This window comes from Festucalex cinctus, chromosome 16 (genome assembly GCF_051991245.1).
Source record: "Festucalex cinctus isolate MCC-2025b chromosome 16, RoL_Fcin_1.0, whole genome shotgun sequence".
In the NCBI taxonomy this organism is placed as follows: Eukaryota; Metazoa; Chordata; class Actinopteri; order Syngnathiformes; family Syngnathidae; genus Festucalex; species Festucalex cinctus.
The window spans coordinates 21,510,742-21,532,160 of NC_135426.1; the positions used below are offsets into that span (position 1 = coordinate 21,510,742).

General features: G+C 39.3%; 3 protein-coding genes and 1 long non-coding RNA gene across 7 annotated transcripts; 2 read left to right on the forward strand and 2 right to left on the reverse strand.

Moving 5' to 3' along the window:
- Nucleotides 1–11: 11 nt before the first annotated feature.
- tmtc1 (transmembrane O-mannosyltransferase targeting cadherins 1) lies at nucleotides 12–10,426 on the reverse strand. 2 transcript variants are annotated; one of them, XM_077498674.1, is made up of 20 exons: nucleotides 9,942–10,426; nucleotides 9,697–9,870; nucleotides 8,789–8,966; nucleotides 8,074–8,147; nucleotides 7,730–7,906; nucleotides 7,522–7,603; nucleotides 7,264–7,367; nucleotides 6,128–6,317; nucleotides 5,852–5,973; nucleotides 5,596–5,763; nucleotides 5,391–5,504; nucleotides 5,007–5,150; nucleotides 4,446–4,554; nucleotides 3,556–3,658; nucleotides 3,335–3,470; nucleotides 2,944–3,088; nucleotides 2,519–2,656; nucleotides 1,748–1,870; nucleotides 1,497–1,574; nucleotides 12–1,337 (listed from the first exon to the last, which is right to left on the reverse strand). In XM_077498674.1, exons 2-20 carry the CDS (start codon nucleotides 9,750–9,752, stop codon nucleotides 1,215–1,217), a joined length of 2,364 nt encoding a protein of 787 aa, XP_077354800.1. In that variant the 5' UTR covers nucleotides 9,753–9,870; nucleotides 9,942–10,426; the 3' UTR covers nucleotides 12–1,214. The 2 variants fall into 2 exon arrangements, with proteins under 2 accessions (XP_077354800.1, XP_077354799.1); XM_077498673.1 differs by having other exon boundaries at nucleotides 9,697–10,426.
- On the forward strand, nucleotides 10,150–13,137 carry LOC144002994 (uncharacterized). The gene is made up of 4 exons (XR_013278860.1): nucleotides 10,150–10,595; nucleotides 12,050–12,137; nucleotides 12,217–12,466; nucleotides 12,609–13,137. It is a non-coding gene; the product is annotated as an uncharacterized LOC144002994 (long non-coding RNA).
- LOC144002990 (ras-related protein Rab-19-like) lies at nucleotides 10,983–20,066 on the reverse strand. 3 transcript variants are annotated; one of them, XM_077498678.1, is made up of 7 exons: nucleotides 19,947–20,066; nucleotides 19,074–19,217; nucleotides 18,537–18,627; nucleotides 17,484–17,615; nucleotides 13,379–13,562; nucleotides 12,601–12,704; nucleotides 10,983–12,440 (listed from the first exon to the last, which is right to left on the reverse strand). In XM_077498678.1, exons 2-7 carry the CDS (start codon nucleotides 19,094–19,096, stop codon nucleotides 12,255–12,257), a joined length of 720 nt encoding a protein of 239 aa, XP_077354804.1. In that variant the 5' UTR covers nucleotides 19,097–19,217; nucleotides 19,947–20,066; the 3' UTR covers nucleotides 10,983–12,254. The 3 variants fall into 3 exon arrangements, with proteins under 3 accessions (XP_077354804.1, XP_077354803.1, XP_077354805.1); XM_077498677.1 differs by lacking the exon at nucleotides 19,947–20,066 and adding an exon at nucleotides 15,239–15,489 and having other exon boundaries at nucleotides 19,074–19,142; XM_077498679.1 differs by lacking the exons at nucleotides 17,484–17,615; nucleotides 18,537–18,627; nucleotides 19,074–19,217; nucleotides 19,947–20,066 and adding exons at nucleotides 15,239–15,489; nucleotides 15,556–17,457.
- LOC144002993 (tetraspanin-8-like) lies at nucleotides 16,699–21,376 on the forward strand. The gene is made up of 9 exons (XM_077498688.1): nucleotides 16,699–16,790; nucleotides 17,494–17,608; nucleotides 18,545–18,658; nucleotides 18,751–18,825; nucleotides 18,884–18,982; nucleotides 19,077–19,163; nucleotides 20,187–20,246; nucleotides 20,318–20,401; nucleotides 20,505–21,376. Exons 4-9 carry the CDS (start codon nucleotides 18,763–18,765, stop codon nucleotides 20,607–20,609), a joined length of 498 nt encoding a protein of 165 aa, XP_077354814.1. The 5' UTR covers nucleotides 16,699–16,790; nucleotides 17,494–17,608; nucleotides 18,545–18,658; nucleotides 18,751–18,762; the 3' UTR covers nucleotides 20,610–21,376.
- The last annotated feature ends 43 nt before the right edge of the window (nucleotides 21,377–21,419 follow it).

The window sequence follows — 21,419 nt, forward strand, 5'->3', positions numbered from 1 at the left end:
TAATCCAAACGTTTACTTTTAAAGTACTTTATAACATGTTATGTTAACATAAATAACAATAAGGATCTTGTAAAATGATTTAAAAATAATAAAAATAGGGTATATCTTGCTATATGGAGCATAACTCATGGGCCTCACATGAGTTTGGTAAATCAGCACAAGCAAATTCATTTACAATCTTGCACTTGCCAAAAGCCATTTCGAACAGAAAACACTTCTTGTTGTGTGATGCAGGATCACACAACATCAAACACCAAAGTCCTTGCTAATGCGGGGTGCAGTTGGTTTTCTTTGTAAGTGGAGTAGTTGGAGTCTGGTCTCACCTGTAAATGGGAAGAGCCTCGAGATAAAATTTCAGAATTGCTGGTATTTGAATAAAACTGATTTGACACTCCTGAGTACACACAATCTTATATGCTGTTGGAAAATGACCCATTTCAAATTAGATTAGACCGAAAGTTCAAAGTCAGAAATGGTTATAATTTTTCCACAAATGGGTATAGGCCTACTTGTTCATTCTAACAAATCAGTAACAAGAGTCAAGACTGTCATCTCCAAACAATGGGCTTCACTTTTTACAGTGTGAGGGCAATATTATAGTCCAAAGCTTTTACTTCAGGTTGTCTAAGTAAGCGCACCTTCAAAGCAATCTGGGATATTTTGCTCAAGATCGGTGTTTCAGACACAAAGAATACAGGAAATTTGACAAGTCAGAACTGAATTTGAACATTTTAAATTGAGAACATGTTCCTTCCGGATGAATAAATAAAAACTCACAAAAACAATGTATAAACCCATAGACAAAATAGTTTGTATCCTTCTATTAATGAGAAAAAAAAATCACAGTGGTCACTGAAATAACACCCTACTCCCAATTTAGAATGTGGTCGGCGTTGGTCGTCTGGCGTCGTGGGTCTGTCGAAAGAGTCAGGCGAGTGGGGCAGCAGGTCCAGCCGCCTATAGTCGGTTCCAAACACTGAGACACGATGGAAAAAACTAAACAGGGGACAGATTTGTTTTGCTATAGCTCATATAGCGTGGACATTTGCTATGCCTTGTTAGTTCCAAGATATTCCACACTTAAAATGCGTCCAATTTGTGGCTCAACCAATCCGCTTGATTCCAATAAATATAATCGCACACCATCACCAAACCTGTGCAAAGCTAAACGGGTCAAGATGCCAGGACAAAGCAACGTCCAGCAAGCAGCCCGACTACGGCACTGTCATCCTTCTCTCCAGCCGATCCAGCTTCTCCAGATTTTCTTTCAGAAGTTTGGAAGCGGGATTGAGACTCAATGCTCTCTGGTAGTACATCCGGGCTGCTGCATAGTCCCCCTGTAGACGCCAAGACACATACCCACACACCCCACTTAGGGTTTGCTTTACTCAAGAGTTGTGTAATGCAAAAACTTAATTTTGCACTGGTGGAGCGTTCACATCATAAGCGTAAAGCCATCTTTACAGTGGAACCTGAGTTTTTAAATATGTTTATACCTTGATATGTTGAATCCCTCCCATGTTCATCCAGGCTTGTGACTGATCAGGTTTGAGTTCCACAGCCAATCTATAACTCTATTGAGGCAAGTAAACATTGTGGTAAACACCATGACACATTCAAGTAACATCTTAACACAGAATATCGCGGCAAGCAGCACAGCGACATATGCAGTTGGCACTATAGTATGGAATAGTGTGAACATATTTGTCTAGATTGAATGAAAGAGACCAAAAGACATGAAGAGTACCTCAAAAGCTAGCTCCAATTGGTTCATCTCTCGTAGCTGGTTTCCTTTGGAGAAATACAACTCTGCTCTCACTGTGTGATCGCTGGGATTCTGCTGGAGAGCGCTGTTCAGAGCTTCCAGAGCCTGAAGCAAACACATCACGTCAATCACATAATTAACATACAGTACAGCAAAACGTAAACATAAAGCTGATGGCTAAATAAGAGTAATTGTTTTTGCAGTCCACGATGACTTGTCTAATCATCAATAGCCTCAAAAATCAGCATAAAAATAAACAAGAATGACAATCAGTATTTTTCTTGAGCAGTTTTTGGCACTGAAGACAGTGGTGACATTCATTCATTTTGTCTCATATACTCCAGTTCTTCTGTTACATGTTATGCTTTCAAGAGCCAGCTCAAGGTAAGCTAATCCTCGACTGGTTGTAGCCGCAACAAGGCTCAGTCTACAATATGTTATATGAATCCTAGACTTTTTGAGGTTTAGTTCAAGGTATATTTTACAAATTACAAAAAAGGGGATCAGAGAAAAAAAAATGAGATATTTGTATTCTATAGCCAAGTCAATGACTAGCCGACAATCAAAACAGATTGTTGTTGTTGTTGTCCCCCCCCAGACATTTGTATACACAGTAGGCTATTGGGTCATTTTATATTTTATACACTCCGAATGGTCGCACTTATGACACTATAAGAAGACATACATTCAGTTTCAGAATGGAAACCATCTTCAACTGTGAGTCGAATAATTTAACACTTTACAATTACACACCTGTGTGTGGTTGCCATGCTTGCTGTAGATGGAAGACAAGAGGCGGTAACATTCAATGCATCTCTTCCCTCTGGAAAGGATGTTCCGGGTCATTTTCTCTGCCTCTTCTGTATGGCCAGCCATCGCTAACACCTGAGCCTGGTTAGAATCATAACAATATGTCAATATGCCATATAAATTCCCTCACAATGTGTTGACTGTCTATTGGTTGTTAAGCCGAGTGTGTCAGATCAACTGGATCCGGTTTACGTAAGTCCAAATTCTAATCTAATCATCTTGATGTCTACAGAATTAGCAATTCCTCATACCTGTTCACTGAAATAGGGTCAACAACATGCTGCCAAGTACACGTTACACAATACAATTGTCCTATCATAAGATGTGCTGAAAATCCTTCTGTGTGGTGCGCTTATGTGTATGCTAACCAGTGCCAGCCAAATCTCAGTGTTGTCTGGCTGTAGGCTAACAGCTTCTCTGTAAACATGCAGGGCTTGATTGTAGCGGCCAGTGTTGTAGTAGAGTGCCCCAAGTGGTGCCAGGATCTCCACCTTCCTTGTCACTTGAAGTGCTCTGCAGGTCAAAAGGATCATGGTGACAGAGTAGTGGAGTTGCTCAGTTGGATAATACACTTCCTTACTACATATTTGTATTCAAGTTATTTGTTGTTGTATACATTGTTGCTAACAGTTAAGGATCCATTTTCCTTTTCCAGATAACTTTGCCTAATTAAAAAAAAATAAAATAAAATATATATATATATATATATATATATATATATATATATATATATATATATATATATATAATCCATCCTACCTTTTATACCAGGACTCCGCCTCTTTGTTCAAATTGGACGAGCGGAGGAGGCGGCCCAGGTTCACCATGGCAACATAGTGAGCTGGTTTGAGTTGAATTGCCTGCTGATAGTGAGCAGCTGCCAGCTCCTCCTTTCCTGTAAAAGGGGCATGGCGAAGTGGGAATCAACTTATTTGTTTATTTATTTTTTTAAATGCACACAACAATAACGGTGACCTTACCGGTATCCACCAGGAACACTCCATAGTTATTATGCAGGTCTGAGCTGTCAGGACAATTCTCTATACCTTTTAAATACATTTCATGGGCTTCAGTAAAGCGTTTCTGCCAAAACATGTAGGTAGAAACTATTCAGTCAGTTGTGTTCAAGTGAATGCAGTTATTACACACTTCTTAGCATGGGGCTGAATGAAGGTATTTTATTCACAAAAACATTGAGAGGAGCAAGAAAAGAAAAGTGGATGCACATTCCGACATGAACAGTTTAAACAGTCTGGATTTTTAACTCATTCACTGCCAACCCAGTTCAAATGGATTTGTGACGTCTATAGCCGTCAATGGCAGTGAACGAGTTATGAAATGGCGTTACTGGTGTAGGTCATTCTGAAGAGTTGCCTGCATGCTACTGGAAGTTTGCACAGTGCTAGCTTGTTTTTGTGCTACATCAATATTCTGTGTGATGACATTTCAAAGGAATCAAAAAGTATGACATCCTGACAAACGCATATCGCTAGCCACATGTCAAGCTGCATTGCATTTTTTACAATTCAGTCTTCATTGAACCTACCACGTATGTGTTTGTGGGAGGAAGCCAGAGTATCTGGAGAAAACTCCCAAAAACACCTGGAGGATATGAAAACTGGACAGATTCTGGACTGTCGGGCAGACGTGTTTACCAAAAGCCCACCGGGCTCCTCAATGTTACAATATTACTCTAAAATTATGTGTACAGTTCAAACATCGAAATTGCAACAAAAAAACAAAACAAAACAAAAACACGTTGGAATGATTGAATATGGTTTGGAAAATTAGTTACATTGTTTTGAAGAGCCAAACATTTCACTCTCAACACTCACACAAGAAACGTTTTTGAAGCATAGTAAAATTTTACCTGGTCAGCATAGAGTGACGCTAGACTGGAATAAGCATCGGCGAAATGTGGACCATAGTTAATGGAGTCCTGCAGCAGTACCTCTGACTCTTTCTCCTTGCCCTGTGACCTAGATAAGAACATCCTCATCACAATTGGGTCCATAATCATGAGCCGACTTTCACATTATTGCAAATTTCACACATAAGCCACCTGTAGTGGCCTTTGTTCTTTTTTTTTGTGTAATATGTGAATAACATTAATTTACTTAATTTGCCACAATAATGTGATTATTGGAAGGGGAATGGTGGTTAACATAACTGCCTCACAGGAACCAAAATAGTTGCAATTGCAGATTTGAGTTCTCACTGTGCTTGTGTGGCTTTTCTTCCTCAGCACATTCCAAATACAGTAAATACATGTAAAGTGAATTGAAGACTCAAAATTGCCCATCGGTGCGAATACTGCCGTGAACGGTTGTTTGACTACATTTGCCCTGTGACGAGTTGACTAGTAAACGGCTTAGATGGCTCAGTGGAGGGTAAAGTCACATAACCCGGCGCTCGCGTGCGCACGACTGACTTGAGGAGGTTTCCGAGGTTGAAGAGTGCTCGATTATGCTGAGGGTTGATGTCCAGTGCGCTCCTGTAGTAGCGCTCAGCCTCCTCCGGATTGTGTGTCAGAGTGCCGAGATTGTTCAAAGCGCTGGCATGGCGGGGGTACAACCTGAAAGTTAAGGTCATTTTCATGACAACATATTTATAGGTAAGCAGAACGGGATAGTTTGTTAAACATGTTTTCTTTTCATTTCATCAGGTATTGCTTTTTTTGTAGTCCAACAGACTTAATTTGTTTTAGAACAAACATATGAACCTGCCCTGATGTAAGTGGGAATGAAATTGTGTTCAAATGTTTGCGAGCAAATTTCTGTTGCATTTTTGTAACATCCAACAGTCCAAATCACACCTGAGGGCAATGGTGTAGTGGTAAATGGCTTCTTGGTGCCGACTGCTGTCCTTTAGGAAGTTGGCGTAGTTGTAGTGGACTTTGGCATTGTGCGGTAGAGTCCAGATACCAGAACTGAAAAAAAAAGGCCAAGAGGAATAATTTGCATTTATAATAATTTAACCATAATTAGACTCTTACATAGTCTGTAATACTGTAAACTCACCTGAAGAGGGCCTCCCTGGAAAGCCAGACTTTGTTCTGCTGAACAGTTTTCCAGGAAAACAGCAGTAGCAGCAATAGCATTAAGGCACTGAGGACTGTGGTGCCGAAACGGCCCACCAACGAAAAGAGACGGCTGAGGCCGTGAACCACCAGGATACAGTAACCCATGCTGTAAGGGTCGAGTTGGGGGACAAAACAGAAAATGCAAGCTATTTCTCAAGGCTGCTATGAAATAACAACAAGCCAGACATACTCACCTTGGCATGTAAAGAACCCTTTCAGCCACAACAAATCCCACCCTGAAGAAAAGGTTACTTGCGGGAATGAAAGGAAACACCAGAAACAAGAGTCCCATCAACACCTCCTTACGCTTTTGTCTCTGGAACACAAAGGCAGAGAGACCAAATCTAATAATAAAAGTGAAATCAATACCCGTAAAGGGTAGGAAATTATACACCAAGTTTCTCTTCCCCTGACTTGATAGCACAGCCAGGGCTCACGAGATCAAATCTAAAATCAAAACGTGTATTTACTTGCAATGAATGGACGCAATGCAGACAGAGGGCAACCATCATCACGGCGAGTAGCATGGTGGCCAAATTGCGAATGTCACTTAGCGACTCGACAAGAGGAATGCTGCCCACTTGCCAGTCATAACACAGCACCATGGGGGCCAGCAGCAGCCAGGTGTTGAAGTACAGCAGGTAAGAGTAGGTCAAAATTCTGAGGAGAGGTAGACATGGAAATAGAACAGGGGTCAGCAACCGTTTTTTTTTTTTTTTTTTTATTTCATGCTTCGGTTTTACATTTTAAAATTTTCTGCCTTTCTGTCAAATTTCTGACATTTTTGACAATTTTATGACTATATTATAGTAATTTTCAGGATTTCGTCTTATATTTTTGGACATTTTGTGATTACATTTTAAATATTTTCTTTCCTGCCTTTTCTTTAATTAATTTTCTGACTATTATGGCAATTTTGTGGAAATTTGATGGTAATTTTCAGGATTTCTTGTTTAATGTTTTTTTTTTTTTGGTAATTTTATAGTTACTTTTCAAATTTTTTCGGTTTTGCCTTTTTAAAAAAAAAAATTCAATTCTTTGACTTTTTTTTTTTTTTGCAATTTCATGGACATTTTATGGTAATTTTCTGCTGTTTTGCTTCCTTTTTTGACATTTTATGGTCACTTTTTGGACAATTTAAGGTAGTTTTTAAAACATTTTCAAATACGTTTCGTCTCTCTTTTTCTCACAACTTAAGAATTCGGATATTTTTCAATTTTTAGTTTTTTACCAAATCTTAAATTCATTTCAAGAATATTTGATCTATAAATAAAAATATGTAAAAATACCAATAATTATTTCTACTATTTATATTTTTTTTTATAGATCCACAAGGAGCCTTAGGAGAGGGACTAAAGAGCTCAAGAGCCGCAAATTGCAGATCCCTGAAATAGAAGAAATTGATGAATAGATAGAAAACAGAGATTGAAATCATGGGAGGATTTGAAACCAATTTTGTTACAATGGTGACATTGTATTGAGAACAATGCTGCAAAATGAGTGGTCAGCTGCTACAGGAAGTAAATAAAACTGAGTTAAGTGAGTTAAAGAAACACACGTCTCAAAATGTGCCTTCATTCTATGGTGGAGTGCGTATAACACTGACCTGGTAAGCAAGTGAGGTGCAAAGGAAGCGGGATTGTCCTGTTCAGAGAAAAGAGGCATAGAACCTCCCATTAACCACAGTCTGACTGACACAATGGCCAATACCTGAAAAGGGGCAAAAATCATTCATTAGTACAGCCTCAAACATGAGAGACCAACATTTTGTCTGTTCAAACTTGTGATAAGAGACCTGTGCAAAAATGTATTAAAACAGTATGAAACATGCTCATAAATAAATAAAAAAGAAAAGAATACTCACGTAGCTGGAGACAACACAGGCTCGTTTGATGAAGGGTTTCCAGATGTGGAGAAGTTGGCGAAATCCAGATCCAGACAGGTGACTGAGGAACAGAAAGAATAACAGTTAATAATAATAATTTAGCTCCAGTACCGCGCAGAACTGTCGTATTTGTGTGCTTCACGTGTGCCTTGAAGGGGGCGTGAATGCAAAATGTTTTGTGCTTTACCTGAAGAGGGGCTTGCCGCAGAGCACCAGGGCATCGTAAAACATGCAAACCCCGAACACAGTGATGCCCGTCTCCTTCACCAACATGGCGCAAGTGCCCAGCAGCAAACTGATGAGCAGAGAGCCCGCGGATACTGTTGAGGGCGTTGAGTCTTCGGATGTGTTCACGCCGACACTCCTGAGGGGAGGACACGTGGGAGGACAATACTCATAATGTTAAATGTTGGTGTGTTTTTTTTTTAGAAGTTTATATGTACGGTAGTAACGCACACTATCACTATCACAAAGTGTTCTTCCTACTGTGCGTTCATTTATGTCAACGTTCTAGTGTGATTTTCAACTTACCTTATATAGGAAAGGAATGCTAGCAAGAAGAGCAGACAAGCCAATAGATCAGCCCTTCCCACTATACCAGACACCTGCAAGATAAGACAGACACAAGAAATTGAAAAAGCGCCGCAGAACAAGTGTTGAATGTTCCTGACTGCTGAAGGAAAATATTAAAAATAGACGACAGTAAATTATTTATCCAAGTCGGGATCCTTCACCGAAGAACTTTAATCTCACAATATATTCTACTGTGTGAGGCCTTGATTTATGACTGAGGTTTGTTTTGCTTTTTGTTGTAAGCCAAAATTTGAGGCATAGTGCAAGTTTGAGATAAGGTGTCATTCAAGTGAAGTGAAAGAATATAAGAGTAATCGCTCGCTCTCTGCCAAAGTATATACAATGGTAGCTATTATGGGTGATCAAAAAATTGAGTTTCTCCCCGACAAGCGTGCGATTGAATTATTTCTTGAATAAGTCAGAACCGACTTCTGTGGTTCTCAATAGCAAACAAATTGTAATCAAAATCTTGCAGCGTTACGTTAAACAGATGAATAATTAAGTCATTTTGTGTCAAAAATGATGTGCGATCACCATTGTAAAGCCCAAAATTTTGCAACATATGTTGCATTCCATTGCATAGTAACGTTTCTGTAAAAGCTACACTACAAATGTTATTTTTATACAACTCAGCTTGTGCTGTGATTATAATTTGTATCCGTCGTGAACTCACAGCCTCGGTGTGAACAGGATGCACAGCAAACAGGACGGATGTGACGAAGGCCAGGTGTGAGTCTTCAAACACACACCGTTCACATGTGTGCATCAGCATGCAGGTTACAGCACAGTGCAGACACACGTTGACGATGTGGAAGTACAGCGGTGTCATGCCACCCATGAGGATATTCAACCTGATAGAGACAGAGAAGGGGGATTATACTATAAAAAGGCATTTTAAGACCATTTGACACTGGGATGAAAAGCATCTGTAATTTATTTAAGGAGCGAAATGTCATAAAAGACTACTAGAACACGTGGATTTTATTTGGGGTTAATCAGAGGTAATTTAACACATTCATTGCCAGACCAGAAAAAAAAAATGCATCATTTGACGTCTTTTTCCGTCAATGGCAGTGAATGAGTTAAACATGGTAAAAATCAATGAAGCAATTATAAATTGTTGATATAATGTACAGCAGGGGTGTCCAAACTTTTTCCTCTGAGGGCCACATACAGAAAAATAGAAAGCTGCAAAGGCCACTTTGATTTTTTTTTCTTAGTTATTTATTAACACATTCATTGCCAGACCAGAAAAAAATGCATCATTTGACGTCTTTTTCCGTCAATGGCAGTGAATGAGTTAAGAGTGTCAGGTGTGAAGCTTCATATTTTGGCATTGAAAGATACCTTTACAAGCACACAGTTACCTGGGGAAAGGGGCCCCCAGAGTGTCTTCAGATCCCACCCCCACAAAGTGGTTGTGAAGTGGTGCTGCATGACGTCATACTGAGCGTCGATTCATGACTTGGTGAAACTGCAGCTATGTGGACTAATGTTTCGTTCGACGACACTCATGTCAACGCTATTCAGATGACACCAGATTTAATGTAACATGACTCTGAAAGAGTGAGATGAACTTACTTAAAGGTGAGAATGCAAAACGGTCTGTAGGATTTGTGGCTCGAATTGTCCGACATCTTCTTGCCCCAAAAATCGTTCGTGAAGACGTTACGGAGACTGGAGCCGGGTCGCACGTCTGGGTTGTTGATAATCGCCCAAACATCGTCGTGCACCAACTCGCCATGGATAGAGTTGCTGTAACATAACACACACAGTGTGACCAAAGCAGCGCAGCGACTCGCAGTCCACCCCGTCGGCTGTCGCACGGGATTCGGTGGATGCTGGGTGGTGTTTCGCTCCCTTCCTGAAGATGTCATGTCAGCCCCGGTTTCTCCAAAGGCGCATTTGGGGTGCGAATCAATGTGCGGACAGATTCGTCCATTCCGCTAGGCTGGGAGTGTCGGTGAGAGAGGTGATTTTAAGAGGACAGTTCGTTGTCTTGTGCTGCCTTCAGGTAAAATCGGAAACGAGATAAACAGATAGAATTGATGTTTTTGAACGGCATCTGACTCCTCGTTGTCGTTACCAACCTTCCGAATTACCTATTTGAAAAATAATAACTACTCGATAAACAATTAAATATCAATTGAATTTTTCCATTGAAATGTTCAGTTATACGCTGTGTGCCAGATAGTAAGACATAAAGAACAAAAAGGCGTTGATTATATGACTGAAATGTATGTAATAAATCAATTTCATAAATCACAGAAAGGGCGATGAGATAACCAGCACTTGGCTGTACGATTAACGTGTGAACGATATACAAAGAGCTTAAATGTACGAGTTGGAACTCTGTTCAGGAAGGGCACATTTAAAAACCCGCCTTCACACGCATGCGCAAGTGGTTGTGACGGAATGACTGAGTGTGCAGATGTAAACAAAAAACACGGTTTGTGGTTCTGGTGTAATCTGAACGAAATGTAAGCACATTGTGGGATTATAGTTGACTCAGTTAAAATGGTTAAACTGTTATACTGATGCAAATGTTGGTTCAAGTACTAAAATAGAACAAAGAGGCGACAAAAGGATTTAAAACAACAAACGGCAAATGAAATACATTCCACGTACTCCCGTTATTCGCGGATGATCGGTAAATAGCGAAAATCCACGTATAATAAAAGCCCATGAAAATGCATTATTTGACGTTAAGACTCGGGCAGGAATGTTTGATGGGAGCCGGCCTAATGGCTGTAGTGGAATCTGAGCGTATAGATGCCGAAAATGTTTCCCAACGGACTCCTTTATTATCAAGTATCTTGCCTGTTATACCAGCAGGCAAAGACAGGAGATAAAGCAAATACATGCAATCCATATTTGAACATATTACGTTCATTATATTATCCAGCATTCACAAGGTTGGAAATCAAATTCTGTGTACAGTAAAAATATACCATATAGGCCTACTAGCAGTAGCCTGTACATACAGTGTATTTCTTATATTATCGTCTTGATAAATACATCAACGGTTACGCAATAAAACAAGGGGGAAACATAAAAGAAACTGTACACCTAGTTTGCGAAATAAAGTTATTTTGCGTGCAAAACGATAGGCACGCCCCCTCTTGTGGCCGAGGGTAACAACATGGCGTCCGGGTTTTCAGTTTGCCTCTGGTTCAGATGCCACGCTGTCGCCATCCACTGGCTAGTATGAGAAATGCTGTCGGTGAAAACTTTCGGAAATCCACAATAAAAATAAATAAACGCAAATGTCCATCGTGTGCCCAAATGCATTTGAGAAAGAGCAGGCTAATTACTGCAAACCCGAGAAACAGATAGTAGGTTCAACATAGTAACTGTGATCCAGTGCACTCAAATTTGTAAGCACTGCTCCAAACAGAACAGTTCATAAACTCTACGCAAGATGTTGCTGTTTTACATTCTAAAACAAGCACATCTTTTGTTTTTCAAATGCAGCTACATAAAGTACTTAAACTTCAGAATATCATAATCTAGCCATTTTTTTTTAAGAGCCCAATTAGGCTATGCTATCTAACCTTGGAATGGTCACCGAGCGAATTGCAGGTCACATATTGGCAAATTCACATTCACACAAATAAACAACATTACGTCTTAACATCGTAAACATAGGCCGGGGAATCCTAAAATTATTAATCCTACTGTGTTTTGATGTGGATGATTCTTACAAATAATCTCAAATACCCAGAATGCGGAACCGCTAAGCTGCTTTCATTGAATTGCATAAGAGGCTGAACGCTGACAGCACTAGTCAGCATCATGAACTTCATCACAATGAGTTTCACAGTGCTGATTTTGTTTCACATTTAATACAATTCCAAGCATCAGTATGATCACAATAGAAAAATGAACAATCATTTATTGATCAGTTTTACGTCCACTGTCGCCCATTCTTCAGTTTCCTCCAGACAGGCAAAAGGGTCAAACACTGAGTACGACGTCATTCGTTGGTCACGAAAACTGATCTTAAGAAAAGGAAGAACTAGGTAAGATCTCCGGATTGATTCTTCAATGCTTCATAATCACCTCCTGAGTAATGCTCAATCATTCTTATTGTCCTCGTAGGCATCCATTGTCACGCCTTTTTTTCCTTCAGTACATCCTCAACAACATGACTTCTTGTCCGCGGATGTGAAGGCGCCCATGCCGTTCACTGGACGGGAGTTAGTCCTGAGGAGAAGTTGGGGCCTGCCGAAGCTTTCCAGCTCGTTCTGTTGGACCTGGAGGCCGTTACGAGACAGGAGCTCCCTCGCCATCAACATGAAGCTCTCCTCCACATTCTGACCTTCCTGGATACATGCAAACGGAAAACCCTGTGAGCCCATCTTCCACTTGATATACAGATCATGTAGTATTAGCTTCTTGTCAATTCTGAGTAAAGTTACGTTTTTCCCCACTACTATGTATGACATGTTGGAAATTTCTACAATTTCTACTTTTTTTTTTTACCTTGGCAGATGTTTCCAGTGCAGCAAGTGCGCCCCTTGCGTTTGCCAGACCGCAGGCCTCCTCAAACAGAACTTCACGTTCCTCCTCTAAGTCGCATTTGTTACCTGGGTTGATAGTGACAGACATACATCAGCCATCCATAAATGATAAAAACATCAACTTATTAGTATCTTTTTAACTTATAATGACTTTTCAATGTAATGTACCACAAAAATAAACAAAAATTGAACAGGATTGATTGTAAAAGCTTGCAAATGCACCAACAATGTGGCTGTAGATTTTATTTTATGGCCATGTCAAGTGCTTTTGGTTAGTCACCTGTTGCTAGGCAGACTATGTGAAAGCCTTTTTGTTTTGAAACTGTACCCATTAAGAATTCATTCAGAAACGTCATTCCTAAAATGAAAACGTAGAAAACTAGCAATCCCCAACAAAAAGAATTGCACTCTATTTCGTAGTCATGTCACTTGTTGCCAGGCAGAATATGTGAAGCTAAATTTTTAAAATTGTGATTTATTATTAAATGTCATTACCATGTTCCACTCTTTACTGCATGTTCTGATTTATTTTATTTTTTATTTTTTATCATCTGTTTTACATTATTCACTGAAATTCCTTGGTGCCAAGGGACTATGTTGAAGTTAGAGTAGGAGCTTCTTTTATTCAAGCCATAGTGTGATTCACAGCAGAAATACTGCAGAGAACATTTATAAACATTAAAATACAACTTTTTTTCACTACACTGCCACCTGCTGGATGTGACAAAGGACACACTCACCGATAAGAACCAGCACCACGTTGGCCGCCCCGTAGAGCTCCACTTCCTGTATCCAGTCGCTCACCGACTCAAAGGTGGCGCGACGTGTGATGTCATAGGTGATCATGGCGCCGTGAGCGCTGCGGTAGTAGCTCTGAGTGATCGTCCGGAATCGTTCCTGTCCTGCCGTGTCCCACACTTGCATCTGTAAAACACAGTATCGGTCCGAGATTGGTAAAATAGGGACGTAACGATAACGGCAATATCATGATGTCACGATATTAAAACTGCCACAATATTGTAGTCATCATGTCACGATGTGAAATGCAGCACATCTGTTGAAAAAGTCTGGTTGATTTCCATTTGTGCAGTTCTAGCAGCCTCTGGTGGCTAGTTGTTGTTTTTTTTAGTGCAGTTTAATTTTCACAAGGCATGTTTTGGCCGTTCTATGTTTAAAATCCACGCTAATGGTCAGACGAAGGGGAACATAATATGCTTGTGAAGCAAGTCAACATGTGGAGGAACTAAATGTAAGTACCTCAATCCATCCATCCATTTTCTGAACCGCTTGCTCCTTAACAAGGGTCGCGGGGGGGTGCTGGAGCCTATCCCAGCTGGCTATGGGCAGTAGGTGGGGTACACCCTGAACTGGTTGCCAGCCAATCGCAGAAGTACCTCAATATTAAGTGTTTTTAAAGATTGTAGGTTGTTTATATGCATTGCTGTTATTTACAAAAGCACAATACTGTGTTGTTGTTTTTCTTTTTTAGTACGAGCTAATTATTATTATTATTATTATTTTACAATATTGTGACCTTTTTTTGTATCGGCAACCTCCCCACAATATTGCGATAATTATCCTATCGTGACCTTCATATCATGACGTTTGGATATCGTTATATCCATTTGGTAAAAGTACTCACACTCAGTACGTGACAAACTATGTTACTATGGCAACAAGTGCCATAGTAACCCTCAACCCTCATCCGTTGCACTTGTTTAGCGTGGCATCCACAGCAGGGAAAGGGGAACCAGTTTTTGTGAAGTTCCCTATTTGACATTTACATAGATAGCTAATAGATGCTATTCGTTATGCTATACATAATTCAGAAGCTATTCCTTAGATATGTTTCTCATTATGTTCGCATTAAGCTAGCAGACTTACAGGTAACGTTATGTAGCATCAAACAGCTTAAAGCCTCTTTTTTTGTTTTTTGTTTTGTTTTTTTTTGGAAGATTTGTTCACTATGTCAAACTGCTGCTTGTTGAATTCAATGCCACCAGTCAATGCTTGTATTTTAAGTCAAGCCAAAGCAAACAAGTGGTCTAACAACAGCTTGGATTTTGAAAAACTCATGCGTTATTTCTCTGGATGGATGGATAATAACTTTGTCATTACTGGCACATATATATACATATAGATTTTTTTTTTACTCTGGATCAACTTTTACGGAACCAATCAGCAGCTCATCTACTTCTCAGTGTTTTTGTCACCGAGACGCCACACAGAGGAACCTGAAGAGCCGGTTCCCGGTTCCAAAGGCCAGTCGGACTTGTTTTGGACACTCAAGCCAAAGGCTTCCTTGTAATTAAAAGCAAGAAAAGTTCCGCTTGATGGCTTTAAGAGCCTATTAACAGACTATTTTTTTTTTCTTTTTTTTTTTTTTTTTACAGTGAGTTCAAGCGTGTTAGTGTCACAATCACCTCACACCACAAAAACCATAACAATGGCAAAAACAAGGGTGTAATTTTAGTGTTAACTCATGCCTAATCTTTGCTAACAGCAGTCACATGCTACGACTTTGTCATAATTAGTCTTCAATGGATTTGAAATCAAACCTCCCTGAGGGCTGGTTACATGGAAATGAATTTGTTACTGACCTTGACTTTCTTGCCCTCAATATCTAAAGTCCGCACAGTGAAATCCACGCCAATGGTGTTCTGCTGCTTCTCTGAGAAAACCCCCGACTTGAAGTTCTGGACCACGCAGGTTTTCCCCACATTGGAGTCCCCGATCAGGATGATCTTGAACAGGTAGTCGAAGGAGTCGTCATGTTCAGGTCCCGGGTTCTGCATCTTTGGAGGAGCTTGGGAGGGGGGACGGTAAGGGGGTGGTCGGCCCGATTCTTGGGCTGCGGGGGATTCAGTGACGTTTGAGGTTTGGGGAAAGTCAATTTGAACAAGCAAATATGTCTCACCGCAGGGTAAATAGACGCGAACGTGTCCTCATGGATCTTGTCCAACCAGTTCCCGAAGACTCTGTGTCAACGTGTTAAATTGATCCGTTCAAAGGTTAAAATGTTCTTCACATTTTCCTTCCTTTTTGCAGGTTTTCTATCCTTTTCGTCTTTGCTTAGAGTCTCTGTTGTCAGGCCCTCAGGCAGTGACCCTTTTCAAGGGCAACTACAGAAAAAAGTACATCCTTGAATTCCTGGGCCTTCTGAGATGATCCACTTGACAGAATGCTCTTTGCGTTCAGAGAAACAACACACACAAAAAATGTGCTTTTTCCTCTGGAATCCTTTTTGCTGTTATCCACCTATTTTTCTTTAGTCTTGTCTTTCCTTCCTCTTTTAGTACCATCAGTCCTCTTATACCTTACTTCAGTTCCTCCCCCGTCTGTTTCGCTCTCTACCTGCAGAAACAATAGAATCCCGCCCTACCTGTTCTAGATAAAACAACGTCACTGTTTCTTTAAGGCTGATGGATTGTGGGAAATAAAGTTCACCTGCACAGAAACTGATTTGAATTTGTCCAGATTTTAAATGGTATCAATGTATAGTTTACAGCAACTTAAAGTGGAAGAGAGGAGTAGGGGGGTTGGACTTCCTGGAATATAACTTTTTTGATGAATGTATGCTTTGCTGTTTTCATTTAAATAATCTCTCAAGATTTTAATTGAGGGAAAAAGATGATTCAAATCAGATTGACAGTCACAATATTAGGTTAAAAAAAAGTTTTTTTTTTTTAAATATTCAGTTTGGTTCCTTGATTATTATTATTATTATTATTATTATTATTATTTCTTAATTAATTTTATTGCTGTATTTTTATCTGCTTAAAAAACAATTCAATATGTTTCCATTGCCCATATAGTTCCACTGAAATGATAGCCGCCACTGCATTTAAGCCTCCAACTCCCAGGTTACGTCACACGTAACGCGATCCCGGAGATTCCAAGAATTCCGAGTGTCCCCGAACGCAGCAACATCCAGCGCATAGCTGTGACGACGTCCCAGCACGCGTTCGGATGCCGTTACGTCCTAAACATCACCAGCACGCATCTCTGCACGTTCTCCTTCTCCCGTGTGCTTTCGGGGCGTTGTCAAAGCTGGGGGTCTGCGGCGGCGACATGCAGCGGAACGCGGTGGTCGTGGTGGCGGATAAAACGAGCTTGAAGAGGCCGTTCATATTCGCCTGCGCCGTTAATATGGTAGGTGCATTTCCGCCCGGTTGAGGGATGAATTGATGCAACTTGTGCACGAAAAAGAGGCCTGCGGACGGCCGCCTTGTGCACCGTGCTGTTTTATTTTTATTTTTTTACTTGTCCACATCATTTGCGGTTAAGACTAAAATAGAAATCACGGATGACGTCACGTGGAGTCCATCCATCAGAATGCCCATTTTTGGCTGTTGTCGAATGACATCAAGCACCGTGGGGATTTTAAATTTGAGAAATGCATTTACATACATTCATATAAGTACTATAATTGTATATTATACACTGCAAACCCTCATATGACACATTTCAAGTTCAGAAAATGTACCTAAATAACACTCATTTAAAAACAAACAGAGATTAAATTCAAACTAAAAAGTTAAATATAACTAGACGGTACCAAAGCAATGATTCTTTTACATACCACCAGATGGAACCCACACTTTGTGAATCACTGATTTATAATATTGTAAAATGACTTCCAGACTTTTATCTCCTGTGACTGACTGGCAACCAGTCAGTCCATCATGTCTCCCGCTAAAAGTCTGTTGGCCTGGAAAAGGCCGAATAAACAAAAAATTGATGAATGATGATCTATTGAGCCATGTAGTGAATGAGGTATTTAAAAATAAGCACCCTGAACCCATCAGATTACCGTTCTTCCTCTTAGTATTCTGTGTTGTTTACCTCCCCCAAGGCTCTGTGCTTCTTCATGCTGACCATGACGGCGGTGGGCCACCGGGACCTCCTGCAAGCGGGCCAGGTGGGACTCTGAAAGTGTTGTCGTTGTGGCGAGCATCTCTCTTCCACTGGTGTGTCCTTGAGCGAGACAGTGAATTATTGTCACGTCGCATACACGTGACCCTGAACTTTCACCCCGTGGGCCAAGGGTGCACCCGCCCCTTTTTACGGCCTCGCTGCCTTCGTCACATCCCTCGAAAACAATCATCATAGTCAAGTAAATATTCAATCACGTTTATTTAGTTAATTATATTTTTGTTATTTAGCTACAAAACACTGTATTAGAAACAGCTTCAATAACAGCCACACTGTTAACTCATTCACTCGCCGCCATTTTCACATTTCGCAATCCCGTTCGCTCACGGCTGTTTTACAGGAATTTGACTGATTTTGCAAGGCCCACAGAATATTGTGTTCTACTGCTATAAAAACATAGTACCTATCAAAAGAAAGATTAAAGTCTCTTCTTTCATCAGGAAAAAAAAAGTATGTTTCTATCTGTTTCCATTTTGCAACAATTAGCATTATAAGCGAGCTAAGTTTCATCAGTTTTCACAAATCTATTGAAAATTCTAAGTAATTGAGCTTTTTTCCTAGATGGCCCTGGTTGATCTCCTTTGCTCTGCTGCCACCTGCTGGCCGTTTGTGTAATAACTACCATTTCTGCAACCGTTCTTTGCAGTTGAGAGGCTGCATCGAAGCCTTCTGTATGCTCTAGCATAAAATAAAAAAAAACGTATAAATATGTCTTTGGGACACTTAAAACACACACAAAAAAACGTATTTACACGTTATTGGGAGCAAATGAGTTAAATAGGTTCATATTAACTTGCCATTAAACATGTGTACTGAAGTATAAAATCATATGTATACTGTAATGCTGACTTTAACTCGTAATGTTCAATTTGAACTCAGGTAATATAACGTAATATATATTATCATTTTTAATTCGATGGTGGCGCTAGTAGTAAATCTCAAACACGTTGCGTATATTGTTACCTTCTCAGCTGGTGTCGAACGTGTCCGTGGTGATTTTGTACATCCTGGAGATTGCCTGCCTGCTGCTGTCCGTGCTCGGCGTGTTCGGGGCCTGCACGGGGAGGAGGTGGTGTTTGATTCTGGTAATTAGAATATTCACTCTCGCCATAACAATGAACGAGGGGGGTGTGTAGACTTTTTATTTCTTTATTACTTTGTGACTTTCCCTGTGCAGTTTGCAGCCGGGATGGCAGCAGCTAGTCAAACAATCATCGTCAAAACAGCACTAAGCTACCAAGACATTTACGAGGTAGACTACAAACTTATTGTGAGTTCATTTTCAAGCCAACTTAAGAGGCTCTCTTTAGACAGGGGTGGCAAGAGAGGAGTCCAAGTTGCTGTCCATGATGCCTCTGAGTGCCACCAGCAAAGTCAACAGGACTTTACTTCATAGTATTCAAGCACATGTAAGCATGTACCTTTCATCATCGATACAGTATATTGCCATTTCTATAAATAAATGGAGTGCACTGTGCGTGTGTGCTTGTGTGTGCTCACCAGTTTAAATGTTGTGGGCTCATTGAAGGCTACAAAGACTGGGGCACAGCCATCCCCGCTTCTTGTCATTGTCAGTCGCCGGGGAAATGCGTGAGTATCCCTTTAAGATATACATTTACAGTATATACTGTACAGTATGCAGGCCTGCAAAAGAAAAAAGAAAAAGAAATTGGAATTAAGATTCGTTTACTCCATTTAATAGAGTCAACATTTCAAGGGATGCACATTGGAAAAGAAACTATTTAAAATAAGATATGATTTATAAATTAATTATTATTTTTTCTTCATTATACTATTTCAACTTATACATTTTTAAAATTTATTTCCATGCATAAATCATCAAGGCATGGGCATTTGAATGATAATATTAATATTAATAATAATAATAATAATAATAATAATAATAAGAGAATTGTTAGTTGCATATATATAAAAAAGTAGAAAATAAAAATCAACAATCAATATAATTATCTAATCAAAGTCAAGAAATTAACAAGACTTTATTTTTTAAATTAAATACTGTAAATATATATTTGAATTTATTTTAATTTTTAATGATATATATTTTTTCTACAAATGTCATAAAATTGACAAATATTTAAAAAAATGTTTTAAATGTAAAATAACAGTCGTAAAAAACATTTTCCAAAACAAAATATTTATCCAAATATTTTTAGAAAAAAAAAATATTAAGCATGTCATCATGAGATGGGAAAATTATTATTTTTTTTTTAAAGTTACTACTAATCCATCCATTTAAAGATTTTAAACTCAATACAACAACATAGTGTAGCATAAAAGGTATCAAAGTTACACACATGCACACACACACCAAAAGCCCAAGATACTAAAAGGAAAAACTGACAACTTCACCTGTATGTGAATCCTCACTCATTTCGTAGTAAATTCATCAGTTAAACATTTTAAAGAAACTTATTTCAGCTCCAAACCATCCAGCACCAACAAACTTGCCTGTACTCTCTTCCTGTTTACATTCTTCTTTGGTTACTGTGTGGAGGCACATATGAGCTGGGTCTGACGTAACAGCGCCCTCTGTTGATTTCTAGAAGCACTGCCACCGTTATTAGCCTACCTTTTTTTTTTTCTTATCAGATACGACTGCGAGGCAGCGCTACACTGGGGGCTCCAAAGAACCAATATGTCTATCAGGAGGTTACAAAAAAAAAAAAAAAAAATCATTTTTCAAATGTATTTCTATTTTTAAATTATTACTGTATCCACAGGCTTGCCTACCAATCTATGTCTCGGCATTGAAACGAGCATTCTCATTGGCCATGGGAATTAAATTTGGAAGTGGAGTGTTCTGGGTAAGTTTTTTTGTTTTTTTTAATCACTTTGCATCACCATCCAAGCATTAATGTGCAACTTTTTTTTTTTCTTTTTTTTTTTCTTTTTTTTTTTTTTTTACAGGCGGTTCTGCTGGTGATGAGCCTGAAGCTGATGGTGCAGATGAAGCGCAAACAGGAGTTCATGGCCCTGCTCCAATCCAATCGATACGTACCCGGTGCCTTCTAGTCATCACGGAGCGAACCTTCTTTGAATTTGCACATTTAAAACACAATATGCTGTATGCCGTGAATTATCAGGCCATCATTTGAATATGTACCGCTTAAAATGCACGTAAACCTGACATGTAACTCACATGCATTTTTGCCTATAAACGATGGTCTCGTTTGAACATTTATCAAGTACAATTATGATTAATTACTGTGTGATTATCTTAGCAGGCGTTAACCAGCATACTATCCCAGCATGCACTGGGGGAATGACATTTCCACACACGTAGAAAGGCAGGTGAGCATATTATAGAAATGTATTTAACCGACTCCTCATGTATGTAGCACAGTGTTTGCAATGTAATTTAACCAGACCGCTGTAGGCTTGAATGGCTAAACAGGATTAAATAGAAATGACTGAGAATGTGACTGCACATTGTATACACTTGAAACCTCAGTTTGCATAAAAGCACATGTATAGAGTCATTTGATTTTGATTTTTTTTCTTTTTTTTATAAACGCTTCTTATAATTTCATCCATTTCATTTGGAGGTCAGAATTCGTGCACTTAGAAGCCAATAATGTATATTTTTCATTTTTTTTAATATTTTTTTTTTACAGTTTTTCTTTTTATGTGTGAAATGAACTTTTAATGTAATCAGTTATTGTACAAAATAATATACTTGATTGTAAATAGTGGAAATAAAATGTGCTAATTGTTCTTTGTTTTTGTCATGCAAAGTTATAAAAAGGCCAAATCCTGGGGTTAAAAGATATAATGTTAAATGTGAATCGTCCCCTTTTTTGTTTAAATGTACAAAACCCCCTA